The sequence below is a fragment of the Cetorhinus maximus genome, chromosome 3 (assembly GCF_964194155.1).
Source record: "Cetorhinus maximus chromosome 3, sCetMax3.hap1.1, whole genome shotgun sequence".
NCBI lineage: Eukaryota > Metazoa > Chordata > Chondrichthyes > Lamniformes > Cetorhinidae > Cetorhinus > Cetorhinus maximus.
Window position 1 is genome coordinate 10,261,435 of NC_135881.1, and position 18,887 is coordinate 10,280,321.

The following is an 18,887-nucleotide window of genomic DNA, read 5'->3' on the forward strand; positions in this document are numbered from 1 at the left end:
CTCATTTTAGCACAGTCAGGCTGCATTGTTCTTCCAGCTTACTATCGCACAGTGAGGCTACATTGCTGTCCCAGTTTCGAATTGCACAGTGTGGCTGCATTGCTGTTCCAGCTTGTTATAACTCATTCGGCTGCATTGTTCTTCCAGCCTGTTATAGCACAGTAAGGCTGCATTGCTCTTCCAGCTTTTTACAGCACAGGGAGTCTGCATTGCTTTTCCAGCTTGTCATAGCACAGTCAGGCTGCATTGTTCTTCCAGCTTGTTATAGCACAGTGAGGCAGCATTGCTGATCCAGCTTATTATAGCACAGTGAGACAGCATTACTGATCCAGTTTTTTATCACACAGTGAGGCAGCATTGCTGATCCAGGTTGTTATACCACAGTGAGACAGCATTGCTGCTGCAGCTTGTTATACCACAGTGAGACAGCATTGCTGATCTAGTTTTTTAGCACACAGTGAGACAGCATTGCTGATCCAGCTTGTTATAGCACAGTGAGGCAGCATTGCTGTTCCAGCTTGTTATAGCACAGTGAGACAGCATTGCTATACCCGCTTGTTATAGCACAGTGAGACAGCATTGCTGATCCAGCTTGTTATAGCACAGTGAGACAGCATTGCAGATCCTGCTTGTTATAGCACAGTGAGACAGCATTGCTGTCCAGCTTGTTATAGCACAGTGAGACAACATTGCTGATCCAGTTTTTTATCACACAGTGAGACAGCATTGCAGATCCTGCTTGTTATAGCACAGTGAGACAGCATTGCTGGTTCAGCTTGTTATAGCACAGTGAGGCAGCATTGCTGATCCAGCTTATTATAGCACAATGAGACAGCATTGCTGTCCAGCTTGTTATAGCACAGTGAGACATCATTGCTGATCCAGTTTTTTATCACACAGTGAGACAGCATTGCAGATCCTGCTTGTTATAGCACAGTGAGACAGCATTGCTGCTCCAGCTTGTTATAGCACCTTGAGACAGCATTGGGGTTCCAGCTTGTTATTCTGGAATGAGACAGCATTGCAGATCCTGCTTGTTCTGGAACAGTGAGGCTGCATTGTTGTTCCAGCTTGTTATAGCACCATGAGGTAGTATTACTGATTCAGCTTGTTATGGCACAGTGAGAAAGCATTGCAGTTTTAACGTCTTTTCGGACAGTGAGGCTGCATTGCTGTTCAAGCTTGTTATCGCACAGTGAGACAGCAATGCTGACCCAGCTTATTATGGCACATTGAGACAGCATTGCTGATCCAGCTTATCTTACCACAGTGAGACAGCATTGCGGTTCTAGCTTGTTATAGCACAGTGAGGCTGCACTGCTGTTCTAGCTTGTTCTAGCACATTGAGACAGCATTGCTGTTCCAGCTTATTATAGCACAGTGAGGCTGCATTGCTGATCCAGCTTGTTATAGCACATTGAGACAGCCTTGCTGTTCCAGCTAATCATAGCACAGTGAGGCTGCATTGCTGTTCTAGCTTGTTATATCACAATGAGACAGCATTGCTGATCCAGCTTGTTATAGCACAGTGAGGCTGCATTGCTGTTCTAGCTTGTTATATCACAATGAACAACATTGCTGATCCAGCTTGTTATAGCACAGCGAGGCAGCATTGCTGATCCAGTTTTTTATCACACAGTGAGACAGCATTGCTGTCCAGCTTGTTATAGCACAGTGAGGCACCATTGCTGATCCAGCTTGTTATAGCACAATGAGACAGCATTGCTGTCCAGCTTGTTATAGCACAGTGAGACAGCATTACTATACCTGCTTATTATAGCACAGTTTGCCGGCATTGCTATACCTGCTTATTATAGCACAGTGAGACAGCATTGCTATACCTGCTTGTTATAGCACAGTGAGACAGCATTGCTGATCCAGCTTGTTATAGCACAGTGAGACAGCATTGCGGTTCCAGCTTGTTATTCCGAAATGAGACAGCATTGCAGATCCTGCTTGTTCTGGAACAATGAGGCTGCATTGTTGTTCCAGCTTGTTATAGCACCATAATGTAGCATTACTGATTCAGCTTGTTATGGCACAGTGAGAAAGCATTGCAGTTTTAACGTCTTCTAGGACAGTGAGGCTGCATTGCTGTTCAAGCTTGTTATCGCACAGTGAGACAGCAATGCTGATCCAGCTTGTTATCGCACAGTGAGACAGCATTGCTGATCCAGCTTATCATACCACAGTGAGACAGCATTGTTGTTGCAGCTTGTTATAGCACAGTGAGGCTGTATTGCTGTTCCAGCTTGTCATAGCAGAGTGAGACAGCATTGCTGATCCAGCTTGTTATAGCAGAGTGAGGCTGCATTGCTGTTCTAGCTTGTTATAGCACATTGAGGCTGCATTGCTGTTCCAGCTTGTTGTATCACAGTGAGACAGCATTGCTGATCCAGCTTGTTATAGCACAGCGAGGCAGCATTGCTGATTCTGTTTGTTATAGCACAGTGAGACAGCATTGCTGATCCTGCTTGTTACAGCACAGTGAGACTGCATTGCTGTTCCAGCTTGTTATAGCACAGTGAGACAACATTGCTGTTCCAGCTTGTTATAGCACAGTGAGACAGCATTGCTGTTCCAGCTTGTTATAGCACAGTGAGACAACATTGCTGTTCCAGCTTGTTATAGCACAGTGAGACAACATTGCTGATCCAGTTTTTTATCACACAGTGAGGCAGCATTGCCGAGCCAGGTTGTTATAGTACTGTGAGACAGCATTGCTGTCCAGCTTGTTATAGCACAGTGAGACTGCATTGCTGATCCAGCTTGTTATAGCACAGTGAGACAGCATTGCTGATCCAGCTTGTTATAGCACAGTGAGACAGCATTGCTGGTCCAGCTTGTTATAGCGCAGTGAGACAGCATTGCGGTTCCAGCTTGTTATTCCGGAATGAGACAGCATTACAGATCCTGCTTGTTCCGGAACAGTGAGGCTGCATTGTTGTTTCAGCTTGTTATAGCACCATGAGGTAGCATTACTGATTCAGCTTGTTATGGCACAGTGAGAAAGCATTGCAGTTTTAACGTCTTATAGGACAGTGAGGCTGCATTGCTGTTCAAGCTTGTTATCGCACAGTGAGACAGCAATGCTGATCCAGCTTGTTATAGCACAGTGAGACAGCATTGCTGATCCAGCTTGTTATAGCACAGTGAGACAGCATTGCTGTTCCAGCTTGTTATAGCAAAGTGAGACTGCATTGCTGATCCAGCTTGTTATAGCAGAGTGAAGCTGCATTGCTGTTTCAGCTTGTTATAGCACAGTGAGACAGCACTGCGGTTCCAGCTTGTTATTCTGGAGTGAGACAGCATTGCAGATCCTGCTTCTCTTAGCAGAGTGAGGCTGCATTGCTGTCCAACTTGTTATTGCACAGTGAGGCTGCATTGTTGTTCCAGCTTGTTACAGCACAGTGAGACTGCATTGCTGTTCCAGCTTGTTATAACTCATTCAGGCTACATTGTTCTTCCAGCTTGTTATAGCACAGTGTGGCTGCATTGCTGTTCCAGCTTGTTATAGCACAGTGTGGCTGCATTGCTGTTCCAGCTTGTTATAACTCATTCGGCTGCATTGTTATTCCAGCTTGTTATAGCAAAGTAAGGCTTCATTGCTGTTCCAACTTGTTACAGCACAGTCAGGCTACATTGTTCTTCCAGCTTGTTACAGTAAGTCAACTTGCTGATCCAGCTTGTCAGAGCACAGTGAGACTGCATTACTGCTGAAGCGTGTTATAGCACAGTGAGGCTGCATTGTTCTTTCAGCTTGTTATAGCACAGTAAGGCAGCATTGCTGTTCCAGCTTGTTACAGCAGTGAGGCTGCTTTGCTGTTCCAGCTTGTTATTGCACAGTGAGACAGCATTGCTGTCCAGCTTATTATCACACAGTGAGGCAGCATTGCTAATCCAGCTTGTTATAGTACTGTGAGACAGTATTGCTGTCCAGCTTGTTATCACACAGTGAGACTGCATTGCTGATCCAGCTTCTTATAGTACTGTGAGACAGCATTGCTGTCCAGCTTGTTATAGCACAGTGAGGCAGCATTGCTGTTCCAGCTTGTTATCACACAGTGAGACAACATTGCTGATCCAGCTTGTTATAGCACAGTGAGACAGCATTGCTGATCCAGCTTGTCATAGCACAGTGCAACTACATTGCTGCTCCAGCATGTTATTTCCTAGTGAGGCTGCATTTCTGTTACAGCGCAGTGAGGCTGCATTGCTTTACAGCTCATTTTAGCACAGTCAGGCTGCATTGTTCTTCCAGCTTACTATTGCACAGTGAGGCTACATTGCTGTCCCAGCTTCGATTTGCACAGTGTGGCTGCATTGCTGTTCCAGCTTGTTATAACTCATTCGGCTGCATTGTTCTTCCAGCCTGTTCTAGCACAGTAAGGCTGCATTGCTCTTCCAGCTTGTAACACTCAGGGAGGCTGCATTGCTTTTCCAGCTTGTTATAGCACAGTCAGGCTGCATTGTTCTTCCAGCTTGTTATAGCACAGTGAGACAGCATTGATGATCCATCCTGTTATCGCACATTAAGTCAACATTGCTGTTCTAGCTTGTCATAGCACAGTGTGGCTGCATTGCTGCTCTAGCGTGTTATAGCATAGTGAGGCTCCATTTTTATTCCAGCTTTTTATTGCAGCGTTGCTGCATTGCTGTTCTAGCCGGTTATAGTACAGTAAGGCTGCATTGCTGCTCCAGCTTGTTATAGCACAGTGAGACAGCATTGCTGATCCAGTTTTTTATCACACAGTGAGGCACCATTGCTGATCCAGGTTGTTATAATACTGTGAGACAGCATTGCTGTCCAGCTTGTTTTAGCACGGTGAGACAGCATTGCTGTTCTAGCTTGTTAAAGCACAGTGAGGCTGTATTGCTGATCCAGCTTGTTATAGCACATTGAGACAGCATTGCTGTTCCAGCTAATTATAGCACAGTGAGGCTGCATTGCTGTTCTAGCTTGTTATAGCACAGTGAGGCTGCATTGCTGTTCCAGCTTTTTATAGCACAGTGAGACAGCATTGATGATCCAGCTTGTCAAAGCACAGTGAGACAGCATTGTGGTTCCAGCTAATTATAGCACAGTGAGGCTGCATTGCTGTTCTAGCTTGTTATAGCACAGTGAGACAGCATTGCTGATCCAGTTTTTTATCACACAGTGAGGCACCATTGCTGATCCAGGTTGTTATAATACTGTGAGACAGCATTGCTGTCCAGCTTGTTTTAGCACGGTGAGACAGCATTGCTGTTCTAGCTTGTTAAAGCACAGTGAGGCTGTATTGCTGATCCAGCTTGTTATAGCACATTGAGACAGCATTGCTGTTCCAGCTAATTATAGCACAGTGAGGCTGCATTGCTGTTCTAGCTTGTTATAGCACAGTGAGACAGCATTACTGATCCAGTTTTTTATCACACAGTGAGGCATCATTGCTGATCCAGGTTGTTATAGTACTGTGAGACAGCATTGCTGTCCAGGTTGTTATAGCACAGTGAGACAGCATTGCTGATCCAGCTTGTTATAGCACAGTGAGACTGCATTGCTGATCTAGCTTGTTATAGCACAGTGAGACAGCACTGCGGTTCCAGCTTGTTATTCTGCAGTGAGACAGCATTGCAGATCCTGCTTGTCATAGCAGAGTGAGGCTGCATTGCTGTCCAACTTGTTATTGCACAGTGTGGCTACATTGTTGTTCCAGCTTGTTACATCACAGTGAGACTGCATTGCTTTTCCAGCTTGTTATAACTCATTCAGGCTACATTGCTCTTCCAGCTTGTTATAGCGCAGTGAGGCTGCATTGCTTTACAGCTTATTTTAGCACAGTCAGGCTGCATTGTTCTTCCAGCTTAATATCGCACAGTGAGGCTACATTGCTGCCCCAGCTTCGAATTGCACAGTGTGGCTGCATTGCTGTTCCAGCTTGTTATAACTCATTCGGCTGCATTGTTCTTCCAGCCTGTTCTAGCACAATAAGGCTGCATTGCTCTTCCAGCTTTTTACAGCACAGGGAGTCTGCATTGCTTTTCCAGCTTGTTATAGCACAGTCAGGCTGCATTGTTCTTCCAGCTTGTTATAGCACAGTGAGACAGCATTGCTGTTGCAGCTTGTTATAGCACAGTGAGACAGCACTCCTGATGCAGCTTGTTATAGCACAGTGAGGCAGCATTGCTGATCCAGTTTTTTATCACACAGTGAGGCAGCATTGCTGATCCAGGTTGTTATAGTACTGTTAGACAGCATTGCTGATCCAGGTTGTTATAGTACTGTGAGACAGCATTGCTGTCCAGCTTGTTATAGCACAGTGAGACAGCATTGCTGTCCAGCTTGTTATAGCACAGTGAGACAGCATTGCTATACCCGCTTGTTATAGCACAGTGAGACAGCATTGCGGTTCCAGCTTGTTATTCCAGAATGAGACAGCATTGCAGATCCTGTTTGTTCTGGAACAGTGAGGCTGCATTGTTGTTCCAACTTGTTATAGCACCATGAGGCAGCATTACTGATTCAGCTTGTTATGGCACAGTGAGAAAGCATTGCAGTTTTAACGTCTTCTAGGACAGTGAGGCTGCATTGCTGTTCAAGCTTGTTATCACACAGTGAGACAGCAATGCTGATCCAGCTTGTTATCGCACAGTGAGACAGCATTGCTGGTCCAGCTTGTTATAGCACAGTGAGACAGCATTGCGGTTCCAGCTTGTTATAGCACAGTGAGACAGCATTGCTGGTCCAGCTTGTTATAGCACAGTGAGACAGCATTGCTGGTCCAGCTTGTTATAGCACAGTGAGACAGCATTGCTGATCCAGCTTGTTATAGCACAGTGAGACAGCATTGCTATACCCGCTTGTTATAGCACAGTGAGACAGCATTGCTGGTCCAGCTTGTTATAGCACAGTGAGACAGCATTGCTGGTCCAGCTTGTTATAGCACAGTGAGACAGCATTGCGGTTCCAACTTGTTATTCCGGAATGAGACAGCATTGCAGATCCTGCTTGTTCTGGAACAGTGAGGCTGCATTGTTGTTCCAACTTGTTATAGCACCATGAGGCAGCATTACTGTTCCAGCTTGTTATAGCACAGTGAGACTGCATTGCTGATCTAGCTTGTTATAGCAGAGTGAAGCTGCATTGCTGTTTCAGCTTGTTATAGCACAGTGAGACAGCACTGCGGTTCCAGCTTGTTATTCTGGAGTGAGACAGCATTGCAGATCCTGCTTGTCATAGCAGAGTGAGGCTGCATTGCTGTCCAACTTGCTATTGCACAGTGAGACTGCATTGCTTTTCCAGCTTGTTATAACTCATTCAGGCTACATTGCTCTTCCAGCTTGTTACAGCGCAGTGAGGCTGCATTGCTTTACAGCTCATTTTAGCACAGTCAGGCTGCATTGTTCTTCCAGCTTACTATCACACAGTGAGGCTACATTGCTGTCCCAGCTTCGAATTGCACAGTGTGGCTGCATTGCTGTTCCAGCTTGTTATAACTCATTCAGCTGCATTGTTCTTCCAGCCTGTTATAGCACAGTAAGGCTGCATTGCTCTTCCAGCTTTTTACAGCACAGGGAGTGTGCATTGCTTTTCCAGCTTGTTATAGCACAGTCAGGCTGCATTGTTCTTCCAGCTTGTTATAGCACAGTGAGACAGCATTGCTGTTCCAGCTTGTTATAGCACAGTGAGACAGCATTCCTGATGCAGCTTGTTATAGCACAGTGAGGCAGCATTGCTGATCCAGCTTGTTATAGCACAGTGAGACAGCATTGCTGATCCAGCTTGTTATAGCACAGTGACGCAGCATTGCTGTCCAGCTTGTTATCGCACAGTGAGACAACATTGCTGATCCAGCTTGTTATAGCACAGTGAGACAGCATTGCTGTCCAGCTTGTTATAGCACAGTGAGACAACATTGCTGCTCCAGCTTGTTATAGCACAGTGAGACAGCATTGCTGTCCAGCTTGTTATAGCACAGTGAGACAGCATTGCTGATCCAGTTTTTTATCACACAGTGAGGCACCATTGCTGATCCAGGTTGTTATAGTACTGTGAGACAGCATTGCTATACCCGCTTGTTATAGCACAGTGAGACAGCATTGCTGATCCAGCTTGTTATAGCACAGTGAGACAGCATTGCGGTTCCAGCTTGTTATTCTGGAATGAGACAGCATTGCAGATTCTGCTTGTTCTGGAACAATGAGGCTGCATTGTTGTTCCAGCTTGTTATAGCACCATGAGCTGGCATTACTGATTCAGCTTGTTATGGCACAGTGAGAAAGCATTGCAGTTTTAACGTCTTCTAGGACAGTGAGGCTGCATTGCTGTTCAAGCTTGTTATCGCACAGTTACACAACATTGCTGTCCTCGCTTGTTTTAGCTCAGTCAGGCTGCATTGTTCTTCCAACTTGTTATAGCACAGTGAGACAGCATTGATGATCCAGCTTGTTATAGCACAGTGCAACTACATTGCTGCTCTGGCGTATTATAGCACAGTTACACAACATTGCTGTCCTCGCTTGTTTTAGCACAGTCAGGCTGCATTGTTCTTCCAACTTGTTAAAGCACATTGAGACAGCATTGATGATCCAGCTTGTTATAGCACAGTGCAACTACATTGCTGCTCTAGTGTGTTATAGCACAGTGAGGCTGCATTTCTGTTCCAGCTTGTTATAGCACAGTGAGACAGCATTGCTCTTCCAGCTTCTAATTGCACAGTGTGGCTGCATTGCTGTTCCAGCTTGTTATAAGTCATTCGGCTGCATTGTTCTTCCAGCTTGTTTTTGCACAGTAAGGCTGCTTTGCTGTTCCAGCTTGTTACAGCACAGGGAGGCTGCATTGCTGTTCCAGCTTGTTACACCACAGTTAGGCTACATTGTTCTTCCAGCTTGTTATAGCACAGTGAAACAGCATTGATGATCCATCTTGTTATAGCAGTAAGTCAACATTGCTGTTCCAGCTTGTTATGGTACAGTGAGACTGCATTGCTGTTCCAGCTGGTTACAAGATGGTTAGACATCATTGCATTTCCAACTTGTTACGGCACAGTGGGACAGCATTGCTGTTCCAGCTTGATACAGAATAATGAGACAGCATTGCTGTTTCAGTTTGTTCCAGGACATGGAGGCAGAGTCCATCTACAGAGGGAAAAGTTAATTTTACCAGAGCAGGCGTAGTTGGGCACATAGTCAAAACACAGAAAGTTGAAGCCAAGAAACAAGCCATTCAGTCAATCCAGTCTGTGTTGGTGACTTTCTCTTGGAGACCCTGACTTTAACTGAAATTGAAATGGAAGTCCAAGGGATTGAATGACTCCAGGTTAATCACAGCGTGCTTGTTAAATTCAGTCCTTTCTGAATGGCTCAACCAATCCTGAGACAGATATGCACTTGCAGTGCCGTAACCTACTGGCCTACGAACTAAGAGCTGGAAGGTGCGATTAGTCTGGATAGCTCTTTTGTGGCAGGCAAGAATGCAGTGGGCCAAATAGCCTCGTTCTGTGCCTTAAATCTTCCTTTGTTTCCACATTTCTAAGGGTGTCAAGATTTTAATCGTGGCAGAGATGCTGGGTGTGTGTTAGCTAAAATAGGGAACCTGTTGGTGGTGAAATCATAACCAAAGGATAGTCACCCAAAAATCCAATAAACCCAGAGAGTTATGGATAAGGACCACATGGAGCAGTTAAGATTGTTATGGCACAGCCAATAGTAAATGCTGAGCTGCTCAAATCCCACAGGGAAACTTGAAACAACTGCCACAACTGTTTTGCAATTTGTATAAATTTCGAGGTGCGTGCCTTGAATTCAGGAGTAATAAGACCATTGAGTCTTATAGATTTCTTACAAAACTAAATTAAGCCTTTATTAATAGAAGAAATTATTTTAAAGCACATACATAGATCTACAAATTTCTACTGTGATAACTTCTAAATCCCCTAGTTAACCTAACTCCCAGTTACACTTTCATTAAGGCAACAGTAAGACGCACAGATTTTAAAAGACCCAGGTAAAGAAACACGATACCCTGAACAATCCAATTCAAAGTGAGTTTTCTTGACTTCAGTTCTTTGTAGACAGCAGCTTGAGGTGTAAATGCTGGAGGTTTTTGCACACTTGTTTTAGATCTTAGAATGCCTGCCCTTACACACAGCCTTCACTCCCTTATACATATTTTCCTCTTTGAATGCAAATTCCCATTGTTTCACCATGTCTTTGGACTTTACCCTTCTAATAATAAAATCCATCAAGGTACCAATTTTACCAGTAATCTTTAGGAAAAATAAACACACTGTTTCTTAACTTCTCCTGGCTAGATTAAACATTTCACTGCATCTTTGAAATCAATCTAGGCTGGTTTATTAAAAAATGCAAATGTTCCCTTTACACCTATGTTTACCTAATTAACATTTCAAACCTAGCTTATCTTCTATTACATCAAAGCCTTCAGACCAGCTGCCTTTAATTCAATTAACACACACGCACACAGACACACAGACCCCACTATTACTCTACTTTACAATAAATTCCAATAATATCATGAAAATTATTATATGTTCCTGACAAGATGGATTTAGGGGGAAGATAGATAAGTAGATGAAGGAGAAAGGAATAGAAGGATATGCTGATAGGTTGAGATGAAATATGTTGGGAGAAGGCTAATGTGAGGGATAAACACCAACGTAGACTAGTTAAGTTGAATGATCTATTTGTCTGCCGTCAGTTCTGATAATTTTATTGTGAGCTGAACGTGAAATCTTTGGCCAGAGACTGCCTGTCCTGGTGTTCATTGCTTCAAACTGGAATGTCAGGATGAAAAGTAAATTTTGAAAGAGACAAAGGAACAATGCCTTTTCTTCTTGGTATCCAAACAGGGACTTCGGAAACCCAACGCAGACGAGATCAGACATGCCACAAATGCTGTTTTCTGCCCTTCCATGTTTGGTAGCTCCCTAGACGAGATCATGAACATGCAACATGAGCACTATCCAGACCGACAATTGCCGTGGGTCCAAACCAGACTCTCGGAGGAAGTGCTGAAACTCAATGGAGCACAGACTGAGGGCATCTTCAGGTAACATTTACTGACAGTTTATTGTCAACCCTTTGGCTGGATACAGCTCACACATACCAGGAATCTTCCAATATGTTCGGCAAGTGGAACTTAGGAACAGGTGGAGCCTCTTGAGCCTGTTCCACCATTCATGGGTGACCTGTTTCAAATCTGACTTGGGCTTCCCCTAGTGTGCCTAGGCTGCAAATGTTAGGAGTCTGTTTGGCTATGATGCCTCTCATTGTCAATCTCAGTGTCTTCCTCGCGCACACTTCCAGCAGGGATTGCAGGCTGGCAGGGAGCAATGGCCCTGGTCAAATTTGGTAATCTACCAAGGGGAGCTGCAGCAACCCATTTTTTTCAATAATACCAAAAAATCTCATTCAGCATTGACGAATAACATGGAGTCTACAGCACAGGAACAGGCCATTTGGCCTAACTAATCATTTATGCTCTACACAAGCCTCCACCCACCACCTTTTCATCTATTGGTGTAGGTAAAGCTAAGAAATTCATTGACTGGTTTCAGAAAGTAATTGGAATTGACTAGCACTTGTCAGAGATTAGAAGCAATCGAGAGAACGGGGTGAGAAAGAGAATACACTGCATGCTGTGTCTGCCCTTTCCAATAAAGCATTCATCACGGACAATTCCCTGCTGTATTTAATGTCCCGGATCTGCTTAACAAATACAATTCTTATTTCGGGAATTTATAATGGCATTGTGTTCTGCATAAAAGCATATGTAGTCTCAACAATCTTCATGCGCACGTGCATGCACACACACCCAAACACACGTATACATTTGCATGTGCACACACACACATGCACACACACACACCTTTTTATTTCAAAAGGGACTATTTGGTTTGCTCTGTTAAAGAGGTGGCACTAGCACAATGAACCCAAAGGCTGCCTTCTGTGCTGTAAGACTCTATGATAGTTTCCACTCTAGATTATGTGCTCAACAAAATGTCGGCCAAGGGTGCAATTTGTGCTTCAGAAGCATTCTCTACACACACTCCTTGAACTCTGATTTAGAGGGAGTGCTTACTACCAATTAAACCAAGCTGACAAGGAAGGGCAAACAAATGTGCCTTTCCACAAGTGATGGGTTAGAAAGCCAGTGGTGCATGACAGATTGATATGGTTGTAAAATGTATGCTTTCATTTTCATTTATAGCAATGTCATTTTATTAAAACATTCACATCTAATATTAATATGCTGGAAGGATTATTGGGGCAGTTCATCATGAGAGAGACACCATGGCTAAGAATGATCAGCTTTGAACCAGCTCATCCTGTTTGAGCCTGAGCTAACTTCAAACCCTACATCCTTGACAACTGTAAAGACCACCTCTCTTGACCCGCAAAACAAATTTCCTCTCACCCCTGAAACCTTTCTCCTCCAAAAGCTGTGAATTGTCAGCCATCCCTCCCACCATCTCCCCTCTGTGATCTACCTTCTTGGCATTGCCCTTGATTCTGCTTCAACATATTCCCCACAATGGTTTTTGTCCCCCTTCACCTCATAGTCATCTCGAGTGAACCTGTATGATTTCATCCTGTACTCCTTTCGTTTTCTCGATCTACGCGTAGTCCTTTGTCACCATCATCTAGAGGCATGGTGTCAGCTTTCATGCCACCAAGCTCAACTTCTCTGCCTCCATTCTTGAATCCACCGTCACTACTTGTGCAACATCGAGCTACAGATCAACAAAAACCTTCTCCAATGTAATGTTAGAAAGACTGAAACCACCCTATTCAGCCTCTGTTAGAAGCTCTGCTTATTATCCCCTAATCCCATTCTCTCTCAAGATTGTTCACTCAGGTTGAACTTGGTATCATTTTTGACTCTTGAGCTGAACTTCAAACCCCACATCGTAGACACCATTACCTTTGTTCAACATTTCTCATTCCACTGCTGCTGAAACCCTCCCCCACACCTTGGTCACCTGAAGGCTCTCCTTACTGGCCTCAACATTAAACAGAAGTTAACCGGAACTATACCATATATATTATGTCACATACCAAAGCCTATTTCTCTAACCTTGCCAACCTTCCCTGCCTGTCCTGCCACATCAAGTCATGAATGGTGCTAGACAATTAAATAACTAACCAGAGCAGGAGTCTCCACAAATATCCCCATCCTCAATTATTGGGGAGCCCAGTACATAAGAGAGCAAAAGACAAGGCTGAAGTATTTGCAACCATCTTCAGGCAGAAGTGCCTAGTGGATTATCCTTCTGCCATCTTCTGAGGTCTCCAGTACCACAGATGCCAATCTTCAGCCAATTTAATTCACTTTATATCAAGTAATGGCTGAAGGCACTGGATACTGCAAAGGCTATGGGCCCTGACAATATTCCGGCAATAGTACTTAAGATTTGTGCTCCAGAACTTGCCGTGCCCCTAGCCAAGCTGTTCCAGTACAGCTACAACATTGGCATCTACCCGGCTGTGTGGAAAATTGCCCAGTTCTGTCCTGTCCACAAAAAGCAGGACAAATCCATCTGGCTATTTACCAGTCTGTCCGTTTACTCAATCATTAGCAAAGTGTCACCAACAATGCTATCAAGCGGCACTTACAGAGTAAAAACCTGCTCACTAATGCTCAGTTTGGGTTCTGCCAGGGTCAGTCAGTTCCTGATGAATTACAGCCTTGGTCCAAAGATGGACAAAAGGTATGAATTAACAAGATGAGGTGAGAGTGACTGCCCTTGACATCAAGGCAACATTTGACCTTGTGTGGCATCAAGGAGCCTGAGCAAAACTGGAGTCAATGGGAATCAGGGGAAAAACTGTCCACTGGCTGGAGTCATACCTAGCACCAAGGAAGATGGTTGTGGATGTTGGAGGTCAATCATCTCAGCTCCAGGACATCACTGCAGGAGTTTCTCAAGGTAGTGTTCTAGGCCCAACCATCTTTAGTTGCTTCATCAATGACCTTCCCTCCATCATAAGGTCAGAAGTGGAGATGTTCGCTGATTGCACAAAGTTCAGCACTTTGCTCAGATACTGAGACAGATCCATGTCCAGATGCAGGCTTGGACTGATAATTGGCAAGTAACATTCGCACTACACAAACGTCAGGCAATGACCATCTCCATCAAAAGTGAATCTAGCCATCTCCCCTTGACATTTGATGGCATTACCATCGCTAAATCCTCAACTATCAACACCCTGAGGGGTTACTATTGACCAGAAACCGAACTAGATCAGCCATGTAAATACTGCAGCTAGGAGAACAGGTCAGAGGCTGGGAATTCTATGGTGAGCAACTCACCTACTGACTCCCCAAAACCTGTACACATCTAAAATGCACAAGTCACGAATGTGATTGAATACTCTCCACTTGCCTGGATGAGTGCAGCTCCAACAATACTCAAGAAGCTCAACACCATCTAGGACAAAACAGCCCGCTTGATTGGCACCACATCCACCACATTAAATATTCACTTCTCCACCACCAATGCACAGTGGCAGCAGTGTGCACCATCTACAAGATACACTGCAGCAACTCACCAAGGATCCTTCAACAAGACCAGCCAAACCCGGGACCTCTACAACCTAGGAGGACAAAGACAGCAGATGCATAGGAACGCCACCATCTATAAGTTCTCCATCCTGACTTGGAACTGCATTGCCGTTCCTTCACTGTTGTTGAGTGAATACCCTGGAGTCCTTTTCACAACAGCACTGTGGGTGTACCTACAGCCATGGACTGCAGCAGTTCAAGAAGGCAGCTCACCACCACCCTATCAAGGGCATTGAAGGACGGGCAATAAATGCTGGCCTGGCCAATGACGTCCCTATCCTGGGAAAGAATTTTTAAAAAGTGAGATTGGTGATTTTCTAATCCAAGGAGATAATTGATAAGAGTTTGGAAGATCATATCTTTGGAATATCAACTAGCATATCAATAATCTGCACCTGCATCTTTCAATATCCTGGGGTTGTAATATCATCAGTACCTGAAGCCTTGTCAATTATCAATCACGTTATTTTCTCCACTACCTTTTTTTAAAACTTGTATTCAATCTCGTAAGATTTTCCCTTTGATTTCCATAAGACCATAAGACATAGGAGCAGAAATTAGGCCATTCGGCCTATCGAGTCTGCTCCGCCATTCAATCATGGCTGATAAGTTTCTCAACCCCATTCTCCCGCCTTCTCCCCGTAACCTTTGGCCCCCCATACCAATCAAGAACCTATCTATCTCGGTCTTAAATACACTCCATGACCTGGCCTCCACAGTCTTCTGTGGCAATGAATTCCATAGATTCACCACTCCCTGGCTAAAGAAGTTTCTCCTCATCTCTGTTCTAAAAGTCTTCCCTTTACTCTGAGTGTGCCCTCGGGTCCTAGTCTCTCCTACTAATAGAAACATCTTCCCCATGTCCACTCTATCCAAGCCTTTTAGTATTCTGTAAGTTTCAATCAGATCCCCCCTCAACCTTCTAAACTCCATCGAGTATAGACCCAGAGTCCTCAAATGTTCCTCATACGTTAAGCCTGTCATTCCTGGGATCGTTCTTGTGAACCTCCTCTGGACCCTCTCCAGGGCCAGAACATCCTTCCTGAGATGCGGGGCCCAAAATTGCTCACAATATTCTAAATGTGGTCTGACCAGAGCCTTATAAAGCCTCAGCAGCACATCTCTGCTTTTATACTCTAGTCCTCTCGAAATAAATGCCAACATTGCATTTGCCTTCCTAACTACCGACTCAACCTGCAAGTTAACCTTAAGAGAATCCTGGACTAGGACTCCCAAGTCCCTTTGCACTCCAGATTTCTGAATTCTCTCCCCATTTAGAAAATAGTCTATGCCTCTATTCTTCCAACCAAAGTGCATGACCTCACACTTCCACACGTTGTATTCCATCTGCCACTTCTTTGCCCATTCTCCTAACCTGTCCAAATTATTCTGCAGCCTCCCCACCTCCTCAATACTACCTGTCCCTCCACCTATCTTTGTATCATCTGCAAACTTAGCCAGGATACCCTCAGTTCCTTCATCTAGATCATTAATGTATAAAGTGAAAAGTTGTGGTCCCAACACTGACCCCTGCGGAACTCCACTAGTCACCGGCTGCCATCCTGAGAAGGACCCCTTTATCCCCACTCTCTGCCTCCTGCCAGACAGCCAATCTTCTATCCATGCTAGTACCTTGCCTCTAACACCATGGGCTCTTATCTTACTGAGCAGCCTCCTGTGCAGCACCTTGTCAAAGGCCTTCTGGAAGTCCAAGTAGATAACATCCATTGGCTCTCCGTTGTCTAACCTACTCATTACCTCCTCAAAGAATTCTAACAGATTTGTCAGGCATGACCTCCCCCTGATGAAACCATGCTGACTTTTCCCTATTTTACCATGCACTTCTAAGTATTCTGAAATCTCATCCTTAATAATGGACTCTAAAATCTTACCAACGACCGAGGTCAGGCTAACCGGCCTGTAATTTCCCATCTTTTGCCTCACTCCCTTCTTAAACAGGGGGGTTACATTAGCGATTTTCCAGTTCTCTGGGACCCTCCCTGACTCGAGTGATTCCTGAAAGATCACCACTAACGCCTCTACTATCTCTTCAGCTATCTCATTCAGAACTCTGGTGTGTAATCCATCTGGTCCAGGTGATTTATCCACCTTCAAACCTTTCAGTTTTCCTAGCACCTTCTCTTCGGTAATGGCCACCATACTCACCTCTGCCCCCCGACTCTCTTGAACTTTGGGGATGTTACTTGTGTCTTCCACCGTGAAGACTGACGCAAAGTACCTATTCAGTTCCTCCGCCATTTCTTTGTTCCCCACCACTACTTCTCCAGCGTCATTTTCCAGCGGCCCAATGTCCACTTTTGCCTCTCTCTTACCCTTTATATATCTAAAAAATCTCTTGCAATCTTCTTTTATATTTCCTTCTAGTTTTACTCACATCTCTGGTATTTTAGCCTCTTCCTCTACTGTGAAGACCAGTACAATGTAATTATTGAGCAAGTCTGCTATTTCTTGATTTCCAGTCAATTTAGTAACTTTGATCAAAAGATTGTGTATCTAAACCTATGTACAATACTTTCCATTTCTCATTAAATTTCCATTTTCATTGAACTCCTCATCACGTAACCAATCTAAATCCTTCATTATCCTTTAGATGCATCCTTCGTCTCTGATGTCTTCCATACTCTCCTTTGGTGTTAGAAAGCTTATTTTGGCTTCAGTATCAAGGAAATTTATGTCAATCATGGCTCTCCACCCAGCACCTCCCAAATTGGCTTTCCATCTTCTGTTGTCTGTCATTTTAGACAAATATTTATCCACCTTCATTGCCTTACCCTCACTTTGTGCCTTTTCGTTCAGTTAGAAGTCTTGCTTATGAACCTTATCAAAAGCTTTATGAATGTTCAAGTAAACAACACAAAAGGGAGTTCCACCATCTATTCTATCTGTGACATTCTCAAAGAAGTCAAGATTCATTAGAGAGAATGTTTTGTTCTAAATTCATGCCGAATGCTTTTTATCATCTTTGATACATTACACAATTCCATTGAACTTCTGCAATAATTTACTCCTCACAGCTCTTCTTGGTCTTCACAGTTGTAATTGGCCTCAGTATCCAAATGCTGAAGAGCAGGATGGGGGGGAGACGATAAAACAAATATAATCAACCAGCCAGGGCTTTTTTTTCTTTCATGGAATGTGAGCGTTGCTAGCTAGGCCAGCAGTTATTGGCCTTGAGAAGGTGGTGGTGAGCTGCCTCTTGAGCTGCTGCAGTCCATGTGATGTAGGTACACCCACAGTGCTGTTAGGGAGGGAGTTCCATGATTTTGACTCAGTGACAGTGAAGGAACAGCAATATAGTTCCAGGTCAGGATGATGTGAGGCTTGAAGGGAATCTTGCAAGTGGTGGTGTTCCCATGCATCTGCTGCCCTTGTCCTTCTAGGTGGTAGAGGTCACAGGTTTGGAAGGTGTTGTTGAAGGAGCCTTGATGAGTTGCTGCAGTGCATCATGTAGATGGTACACACTGCTGCCACTTTGCATTGGTGGTGGAGGGAGTGAACTTTGAAGGTGATGGATGGGGTGCCAATCAAGTGGGCTGCTTTGTCCTGGATTGTGTCGAGCTTCTTGAGTGTTGTTGGAGCTGCACTCAACCAAGCAAGTGGAGAGCATTCCATCACACTCCTGACTTGTGCCTTTTAGATATGGACAGACTTTGGGGAGTCAGGAGGTGAGTTACCCACCACAGAATTCCCAGCGATAAAAACAAAAAACTACTGCGGATGCTGGAAATCCAAAACAAAAACAGAATTACCTGGAAAAACTCAGCAGGTCTGGCAGCATCGGTGGAGAAGAAAAGAGTCGACGTTTTGAGTCCTCACGACCCTTCAACAGAACTGAGTATAGTTAGGAGAGAGGTGAAATATAAGCTGGTTTAAGGTGGGGGGCGGGGGGGGGAGAGACGTTGAGGGCGGGGTGGTGATTGTGGGGATAAGCAAGCAGTGATAGGAGCAGATAATCAAAAGATGTCACAGACAAAAGGATCAAAGAGGTGTTGAAGGTGGTGATATTATCTAAGAAAATGTGCTAATTAAGAATGGATGGCAGGACACTCAAGGTACAGCTCTACTGCATTTGTTGCTCCCAATGCGGTCTCCTCTACATTGGAGAGACCAAACGCAAACTGGGCGACCGCTTTGCAGAACACCTGCGGTCTGTCCGCAAGAAAGACCCAAACCTCCCTGTCGCTTGCCATTTTAACACTCCACCCTGCTCCCTTGCCCACATGTCTGTCCTTGGCTTGCTGCATTGTTCCAGTGAAGCCCAACGCAAACTGGAGGAACAGCACCTCATCTTCCGACTAGG

The 18,887-nt window shown here is 44.6% G+C and overlaps 1 protein-coding gene across 3 annotated transcripts in view; it reads left to right on the forward strand.

The window, feature by feature from the left end:
* The window catches only part of arhgap39 (Rho GTPase activating protein 39), a 519,668-nt gene that overhangs the window by 480,933 nt on the left and 19,848 nt on the right, over positions 1-18,887 (forward strand). For all 3 annotated transcript variants that reach the window (XM_078536328.1, XM_078536320.1, XM_078536324.1), the window contains one exon: positions 10,851-11,050. In XM_078536328.1, coding sequence (XP_078392454.1) covers positions 10,851-11,050 — 200 coding nt within the window. The remainder of the gene's footprint in view (positions 1-10,850; positions 11,051-18,887) is intronic.